This window comes from Penaeus japonicus, unplaced genomic scaffold (genome assembly GCF_977035675.1).
Source record: "Penaeus japonicus unplaced genomic scaffold, GWHDUDI00000001_assembly GWHDUDI00000005, whole genome shotgun sequence".
Classification (NCBI taxonomy): Eukaryota; Metazoa; Arthropoda; class Malacostraca; order Decapoda; family Penaeidae; genus Penaeus; species Penaeus japonicus.
In genome coordinates, this window is record NW_028234407.1 from 32,858,248 (window position 1) to 32,868,247 (window position 10,000).

Below are 10,000 nucleotides of genomic sequence, written 5' to 3' on the forward strand. Positions count from 1 at the left end.
AAAATACTGTGTCGTGTAACGAAAACAAGCCAAGGGTTGATATAAGACTTGTAAAAAGACTACAACAAAAAAAACAACAGCAAAAAAACACACATCTTTTCCTAGTTGCCATACATACGATATTTACTATATGCATATAACCTCTCCAAGTATTCCCGAATAAGTAAACAACAAGAGGATAGATATACTAACGTATTTCTTCAAGCTTTGAAAATATCGTCAGGATTATCCGAAATAAACATACTATATCATATATTCTTAATGAAACATATTCTACCAGGGACTCCCACTCACTCAAGATCTCACTCGCTGTGACTCTCGTGTTCCTGGTTTTGGCTGTTGCTTGCCTTGCTTGGAGAAGGAACAGCCGTGTGCATCGACGCCCCCCCGCTTTAGACGGCCAGTTCGATCTTTTGCCTTGTGGGTGATTATGTTTTTTTTTTTTTTTTTTTTTTCGTGTGTGTGGGATAATGCTATATTATTTGTTATATGTGTTCTTCGCCTTGTCCTTCTTCCTCTTCTTCTTCTTCTCGTCTTTCTTCTTTTTCTTTTCTTTTTTTCTTTCTTATTCTATTGTCCCTTCCTCTCTTGTCTTCCTCTTCTCTTACTCTCTTGTCCTCTTCTTTCTTCTCATCTTCCCTTAATAACGTTCGTGGTTGCATTGATGTACTGGAGTAAAATAACTTTCTTCAGCTCCGAACGTCATGCTGGTCCACACCAACGAATCTCCGGAACTTCGAGCCAGAATCGAGGGACTGACGGAGACCCTCCAGAACCATGGGACGAAGGTCAGTGGTCAGCTCTCGAACGAACCAATCCAATTGCCGGTTGTTCATGTACACTAGCCGGCTGATCCTGTACACTTACAACCTCGCACTTGTTGAGTATTAAGCGGGGATTACATAGACTCTGGCAAATAAAAAAAAAGAAAGAAAGAAAGACAGAAAGAAAGAAAGAAAGAAAAAAATAATATACACACGCTTTAATTATAGCTATATGCTTATCACCACGTCAGGGAACACCAAAAGGGTATTTATAGCTGCAATAAGAGAAGGGACGACCAAGAATAAAAATTCATCTTTCAGGCTTCCCCGCCAATAAAAATTAAGAATCTAATTTGAATCTCAACGTTACAGAATTTTTATTTTATTCATTATTTTTTTTAATGCGATTGAAATTAATCATACCCTCTCACTCATCGTTTTTTTTTTCTTCTTTTTTTTTTCTTTTTTTTTTTTCTTTTTTTTTTTTTTCTTTGCAGGTTTTCGATATCTACTGCGAAAGAGACCACACCATGAAACATGACCCGCAGGCTTGGCTCTTCAGCCGAATCACAAAAGACGACTTGTTCGTCCTGGTGTTGACGCGCGGGCTCGGGGACGTGTACCAGCACTTAGCCAAGAAGCCCGACTTCATTGGTGCGCTGCGGGACCCATCATTGAAAGAAAGAAAGAGAGAGAGAAAAAATATGTGTGTGTGTGTGTGGGTGGGTGTGTGGGTGGGTGTGTTTGTATGTGTGTATGTATGTGTGCGAAACACACGCACGCGCACACACACACACATACACCCACACACACACACATATATATTTATGTATATATATGCATACATACATGTATATATATATATATATATATATATATATATATATATATATATATATATATATATATATACATACATGTACATATGCATGTGCATTCACATATGTGTGTGTAGGCAGATAGATAAATAAAAAGTATTTGTATTTATAATATGTGTGTATTTGTGTTATACAAACATAATATGTGTGTGAGCAAGATATTTTTTTTTCATAAATCATTCATATATCTTGGTGAATCATTGCGGACTTAGTTTGCGACATTTGTTGAACACATCATGCACTCCGTCTCACAGAGCCTCACAAGATACTGCACCGCATGCCACACGCATACGACGGGAACCTGATAACTATCTTGAAATTCCTGCTCGACCGACAAGATGACAGCCGCTGGGTAACCATAAGGTACGGCATCTTCATGCTTACCTCAATGGCGAACATTTCCTTCCCTGGACGTAACCACTATGCCAATCACTTTATTCAAATCGATCCTACAGGTTTGACGACCTCGAGGCAGAGGAGTCCTCAGTAGAGAGCGGTCCACCCGAGCTGATTGGCGCCAGACTTTACAAGCTTCCTGCCCATGAAAAGAATTTGCTGAATATCCTCAACCCCGGACGCAAAATATGACATGTATATATATGTGTATATCTATATCTATCTCTCTCTCTCTCTCTCTCTCTCTCTCTCTCTCTCTCTCTCTCTCTCTCTCTCTCTCTCTCTCTCTCTCTCTCCCTCTCTCTCTCTCTCTCTCTTCTCTCTCTCTCTCTCTCTCTCTCTCTCTCTCTCTCTCTCTCTCTCTCTCTCTCTCTCTCTCTATATATATATATATATATATATATATATATATATATATATATATATATATATATATATAAATATATATATATATACATTACATATATACATACATATATATATAATATATATATATATATAAGTATTGTAATGAATGAACATAGCCACAAAAAGGAAGGTGTATATATACAAGGACGAAAGGAAGTACAACTGTAAATATCACGATAAACCTTGGCATTGCGTCCTCCTCTGTTTTACTGTCTGAAGAGAAATGTAGTCGTACTCGAAACGTCACGTCACGTTTCGTTGTTTCCTGTATCACTGTAGCTATGTTTTATTGTGACAAATGTGATTTTCTTCAGTAGAAAACGAAGAGTTGAAGAGAGAGAGAGAGAGAGAGAGAGATAGAGAGAGAGAAGGAAGACAAGGAACATGCAGTCACAGTACTAATCATTTTGTATCATAGAAATAAGTTGTAAAGAAAGAAACATGTCGATGTTTTCTTCTTACTATCCTCCAATGTTGAATCTGGCAGTCCTCTCCGGGACACAAACGCACGCGCGCGCGCGCACACACACACAAACACACACATGCTCATTCACTCACTTAGACACAAACACACACACACACACACACACGCACGCACGCACGCACGCACACAAATAAACACACACACACACGTGCGCGCGCACACACACACACAAACACACACACGCACGCACACAAACACACACACACACCCATGCACGCACGTACACTTACTCGCTCACGCACACACACGCACACACAAACACACACACAAACACACACACACACGCACACACACACACACGCACACACAAACACACACACAAACACATACACAAACACACACACACACGCACACACACTCACTCACTCACTTACTCACTCGCTCACACACACACACAAACACACACACACACACTGTTTAAACAGCTTTCTTGTCTTGAAAGAAGGAAAAGTGAATCCTCAGAATTAACCGGATAATTAATTAAGATCACCTTGAGGTATATGACTAAAATTCTCAGAATAAAAGCTTAAAGTGTAGCAGCCACATCAGCACATCCTAGCGCCCCCCAAACACATTAGAGAATTAACCTAACATTTAGCATATGTGCCTGTCAAATACCGGTCTCAAACGCGCTATGGCCTCAGTCCGTGCTAGCTGTGAGGCGAAAGCTGTATGTGCTCACACATGGCACCTCCCCAACGTAACCGAGCCACAGCTGTCTAATCTTGGGAATTTCTGTGTGGCTCAATCACTCTAATAAAAGAAAATCCATGCAACAATTCCAAAAGAAAAGGGAAATAAAAGATCAACGGATAATCGAGCATCGAAGAGACGCTAGTTATCTATACCTGAAGCTATCTATCTATCTAGACCTGAAACTATCTGTCTATCTATCTCTGAAACTATCTATCTATCTATACCTGAAACTATCTATCTATACGTGAAACTTCTATCTATCTAGACCTGAAACTATCTGTCTATACCTGAAACTATCTATCTATACCTGAAATTATCTATCTATACCTGAAACTATCTATCTATACCTGAAACTATCTATCTATACCTGAAATTATCTATCTATACCTGAAACTATCTATCTATACCTGAAACTATCTATCTATACCTGAAATTATCTATCTATCTATACCTGAAACTATCTATCCATCTATACCTGAAACTATCTATCCATCTATACCTGAAACTATCTATCTATACCTGAAACTATATATCCATCTATACCTGAAACTATTTATCTTTACCTGAAACTATCTATCCATCTATACCTGAAACTATTTATCTATACCTGAAACTATATATCCATCTATACCTGAAACTATTTATCTATACCTGAAACTATCTATCCATCTATACCTGAAACTATCTATCTATACCTGAAACTATTTATCTATACCTGAAACTATCTATCCATCTATACCTGAAACTATCTATCTATCTATACCTGAAACACGTGGAAGGAGCACCCGAGTCGCGTCACTTGTGGTATGAGGAGTGCTTCAAAGAGCCCAGAAAAACAACAACAACAACAACAACAACATAGAAGCAGCTTCTATCCCCAGCTGTGACATCAGAAATGATCCAAAGTCTATTAAGGCCGTAGTAGGAGCAACGGCCTTCCCTCAGCTGACATCAAGTGTTTCAGGAATACTGTACAAGCCTCGAGAAGCCCCGCTGTTGCCTGCTGTGACATCAACAATATTTAGAATTGCTCATCAATCTGTGTTGCTTACTGTGCCGTTAGTGATGGAAGGGTGGACAGTCGGACTCTCCTTTTTATCGTCAGTTCTCCTCTCACTCCTTTCACTCGCTCTCTCTCTCTTTCTCTCTTTCTCTTTCTCTGTCTCTGTCTCTCTCGCCCGCTCTCTTTTTCCCTCTGTGTGTGTGTGTGTCTCCCCCCCCACCTCTCTCTGTGTGTGTGTGTGTGTGTGTGTGTGTGTGTGTGTGTGTCTCCCTCTCTCTTTCTCCCTCTGTCTGTCTGTCTCTCTCTCTCTCTCTCGCTCGCTTTCTCCCTCTCTCTCTCTCTTTCTCCCTCTCTCTCTCTCTCCCTCTCTCTCTCTCATACACACACACCACATACAATGACAAACGCACACACACACACACATACACACACAAAAGCACACACACACACACACACAAACACATACACACACACACATACGTAGACGCACACACACATACACATACGTAAACGCACACACACACATAAACACACACACACACAGGGACGCAAACACACATACACATACATACACACATGCACACACACACACACACAAAGAAACACAAACACTAACATACACACATACATAGACACCATTTACAAACATACATACACACACACATACACACACACGCAAACACACACACACACACACACAGAGACCCACACAGACGCTCACACTAACACACATAGACACACATACAGACACAGACAGGTATACATAGACACACAAAACACACACACACGTAAAAACATACACATACACATACAGAAACACACACACATAGACACATAAACATACGGAAACACACACACACACACAAACACACACACGCAAATACACATACACATACACATATGCACACACACAGACACACAAAGAAACACACTGACAAACATACATACATGTACATATGCACACACACACATAAACACACACACCCACACACACACGCGCGCGCACGCACACACACATAAACACACGCATACAGACACACACAAATACACACACACACAAAGAAACACACTGACAAACATACATACATGCATACATACAGGCATACATACATGTACATATGTACACACATACACACATATACACATATACACACATAAACACACACACCTACACACACGCGCGCGCGCACGTACTACTTACGCTCACAGACACACACAAAGAAACACACACACAAAGAAACACACTGACAAACATACATACATGCATACATACAGGCATACATACATGTACATATGCACACACATACACACATATACACACATAAACACACACACCTACACACACGCGCGCACGCACGCACACACACACATACAAACACGCACAAACACACATATATATGTATATATATAAACACACACACACACACATATATATGTATATATATACATATATATACATATATATATGTATATATATATATATACATATAGATAGATAGATAGATAGATATACATACACGCACACATAGACACACATACACATAGACACACACGGGGATACTAAATACACAAACACATAAACATATACATACACACATAAGCATAGACACACACATATAACCATATAACACACACACACACACATAAACACACACACCCACACACACGCGCGCGCACACACACACATAAACACACGCATACAGACACAGACACAAATACACACACAAACATACAGAAACACACACACGCAAATACACATACACATACACATATGCACACACACACACACACACGTACTACATACGCACACACACACACACAAAGAAACACACTGACAAACATACATACATGCATACATACATGTACATATGCACACACATACACACATATACACACATAAACACACACACCTACACACACGCGCGCGCGCGCACGCACACACATACAAACACGCACACACCTATATATATGTATATACATACATATATATACATATATATATATATATATATATATATATATATATATATATATATATATATATATATATATGTATGTATATACTCCCGCGGTCCTCATTATTCGAGTACGCATGAAAGACTCCTCCATTCACACGTCCGCACGACGTCACTGGCTTCCACTCACAATGCCGTTGGCTACCAAGGTGACTCTGTTTGTAAGAGAAAACGGCTATGGTAAAAAAAAAAAAAAAAAAAAAAAAATCATGTATTACCCTAGTATAGTCATGGTAAGCCAAAGAATGGCGGGCCATGATCGCCAACGTCATAAGACAGGCACTGCAGTAGTAGTAGTAATATATATATATATATATATATATATATATATATATATATATATATATAGATAGATAGATAGATAGATAGATAGATAGATAGACAGATAGATATATATATACATACATGCACACATAGACACACATACACATAGACACACACGGGGATACTAAATATACAAACACATAAACATATACATACACACATAAGCATAAACACACACATATAACCATATAACGCACACAGACACACACACACATACAACCGACACACTAGCCCAACTGTACACACATACACACAAACATACAAAAACAAAAATAAATAAAAAAACAAACAAACACCAACATCAATACACATGGCTAAAATCTAGGTGACACTGCATTTATACCACGAGTTAAAATGAGGGAGCAAAAAACTCGTGAATGTTTTTTCGTAGCTGCATGTCTATTTAACTACAGCAACAAACTTCAAAAATCGAGAAAGCATCCTGATGAAACAGCGAGAGCGCAGTTGCTAGAACAATGCGCACTTCACCTGAAGGAGAGTGACGTGAGTGTAGCGGCATTTCTCAAGTACATAGATCAGTTCCGCGCTTCGATGATGGACCTGCGTAAGGTCGACTTCAGTCAGCTGGGCGAAAAGACGGAACCTCAACCGAATGTAAAGGAAGGGAAGAAAACAAAGAGGAAGGACGGCAAGGACAGTGATTCTCCTGTCGGTAAGCGATTTAAAGCCGACGATAAGGACTCGCCCATGGATCAGCCTATTCCTGCTGTCGAACAGGCTATTCCTGCCGTCAGACAGCCTATTCCTGCTGTCGAACAGGCTATTCCTGCTGTCGAACAGGCTATTCCTGCTGTCGAACAGGCTATTCCTGCTGTCGAACAGGTTATTCCTGCTGTTGAACAGGCTATTCCTGCTGTCGAACAGGCTATTCCTGCTGTCGAACAGGTTATTCCTGCTGTCGAACAGGCTATTCCTGCTGTCGAACAGGCTATTCCTGCTGTCGAACAGGTAATCCCTGCCGAAGAACAGGCTATTCCTGCAGTCGAACAGGCTATTCCTGCTGTCGAACAGGCTATTCCTGCTGTCGAACAGGCTATTCCTGCTGTCGAACAGGCTATTCCTGCAGTCGAACAGGCTATTCCTGCTGTTGAACAGGTTATTCCTGATGTCGAACAGGCTATTCCTGCTGTCGAACAGGCTATTCCTGCTGTCGAACAGGTTATTCCTGACGAAGAACAGGCTATTCCTGCTGTCGAACAGGCTATTCCTGCTGTCGAACAGGCTATTCCTGCTGTCGAACAGGCTATTCCTGCTGTCGAACAGGCTATTCCTGCTGTCGAACAGGCTATTCCTGCTGTCGAACAGGTTATTCCTGACGAAGAACAGGCTATTCCTGCTGTCGAACAGGCTATTCCTGCTGTCGAACAGGCTATTCCTGCTGTCGAACAGGCTATTCCTGCTGTCGAACAGGCTATTCCTGCTGTCGAACAGGCTATTCCTGCTGTCGAACAGGCTATTCCTGCTGTCGAACAGGTTATTCCTGCTGTCGAACAGGTTATTCCTGCTGTCGAACAGGCTATTCCTGCTGTCGAACAGGCTATTCCTGCTGTCGAACAGGCTATTCCTGCTGTCGAACAGGTTATTCCTGACGAAGAACAGGCTATTCCTGCTGTCGAACAGGCTATTCCTGCTGTCGAACAGGCTATTCCTGACGAAGAACAGGCTATTCCTGCTGTCGAACAGGTTATTCCTGACGAAGAACAGGCTATTCCTGCCGTCGAACAGGCTATTCCTGCTGTCGAACAGGCTATTCCTGCTGTCGAACAGGCTATTCCTGCTGTCGAACAGGCTATTCCTGCTGTCGAACAGGTTATTCCTGCTATCAAACAGGCTATTCCTGCTGTCGAACAGGCTATTCCTGCCGTCGAACAGGTTATTCCTGACGAAGAACAGGCTATTCCTGACGAAGAACAGGCTATTCCTGACGAAGAACAGGCTATTCCTGCTGTCGAACAGGCTATTCCTGACGAAGAACAGGCTATTCCTGACGAAGAACAGGCTATTCCTGCTGTCGAACAGGTTATTCCTGCTGTCGAACAGGCTATTCCTGCTGTCGAACAGGCTATTCCTGCTGTCGAACAGGTTATTCCTGCTGTCGAACAGGCTATTCCTGCTGTCGAACAGGTTATTCCTGCTGTCGAACAGGCTATTCCTGCTGTCGAACAGGCTATTCCTGCTGTCGAACAGGCTATTCCCGCCGCCGAACAGGCTATTCCCGCCGCCGAACAGGCTATTCCCGCCGCCGAACAGGCTATTCCCGCCGCTGAACAGGCTATTCCCGCCGCCGAACAGGCTATTCCCGCCGCCGAACAGGCTATTCCCGCCGCCGAACAGGCTATTCCCGCCGCCGAACAGGCTATTCCCGCCGCCGAACAGGCTATTCCCTCCGCCGCCGATCCCAAGGCGCAGAAGATGGCGGAACTGCAGCGTCTGAAGGACGAGAAAGCAGCGAAGGCCAAGATGGAAAAGGAGGAGAAGAAGAGGCAGCTCGAGCAGCAGAAGTAGGAGAAGGCAGAGAAGGCCAGGCTGGAGAAGGAAAGGAAGGAGGAGATTAAGAGGGAGCAGGAACGGCTCAAGGAGGAGAAGAAGAGGGAGCAGGAGCGCCTCAAGGAGGAGAAGAAGAGGGAGCAGGAGCGCCTCAAGGCAGAAAAGGCGGAAAAGGCCAAGCTCGAGAAGGAACTCCAGAAGGGAGTGGTGAGCGAATAGGAAGATAAAGCGCAAAAGGCCAGGCTAGAAAAGGAGAAGAAAGAGGAAAAGAAGAAGGAATAGGAACGGCTCAAGGAGGAGAAGAAGAGGGAGCAGGAGCGCCTCAAGGAGGAGAAGAAGAGGGAGCAGGAGCGTCTCAAGGAAGAGAAGAAGAGGGAGCAGGAGCGCCTCAAGGCAGAAAAGGCAGAAAAGGCCAAGCTCGAGAAGGAACTCAAGAAGGGAGTGGTGAGCGAATAGGAGGATAAAGCGGAAAAGGCCAGGCTAGAAAAGGAGAAGAAAGAGGAAAAGAAGAGGGAGCAGGAACG

At 42.6% G+C, this 10,000-nt stretch overlaps 2 protein-coding genes across 2 annotated transcripts in view; both read left to right on the forward strand.

The window, feature by feature from the left end:
- Positions 1–2,357, forward strand: part of LOC122261497 (uncharacterized) — an 18,401-nt gene extending 16,044 nt beyond the window's left edge. Inside the window, exons 8-12 of the mRNA XM_043029167.2 lie at positions 281–420; positions 694–788; positions 1,262–1,418; positions 1,897–2,005; positions 2,098–2,357. Coding sequence (XP_042885101.2) covers positions 281–420; positions 694–788; positions 1,262–1,418; positions 1,897–2,005; positions 2,098–2,230 — 634 coding nt within the window. The 3' untranslated portion in view covers positions 2,231–2,357. The remainder of the gene's footprint in view (positions 1–280; positions 421–693; positions 789–1,261; positions 1,419–1,896; positions 2,006–2,097) is intronic.
- Positions 2,358–9,932: 7,575 nt separating this feature from the next.
- Positions 9,933–10,000, forward strand: part of LOC147471849 (uncharacterized) — a gene marked incomplete at its 5' end in the record, with an annotated part of 459 nt that continues 391 nt past the window's right edge. Inside the window, one exon of the mRNA XM_086536765.1 lies at positions 9,933–10,000. This exon is cut by the window's right edge and continues 391 nt beyond it. Coding sequence (XP_086392891.1) covers positions 9,933–10,000 — 68 coding nt within the window.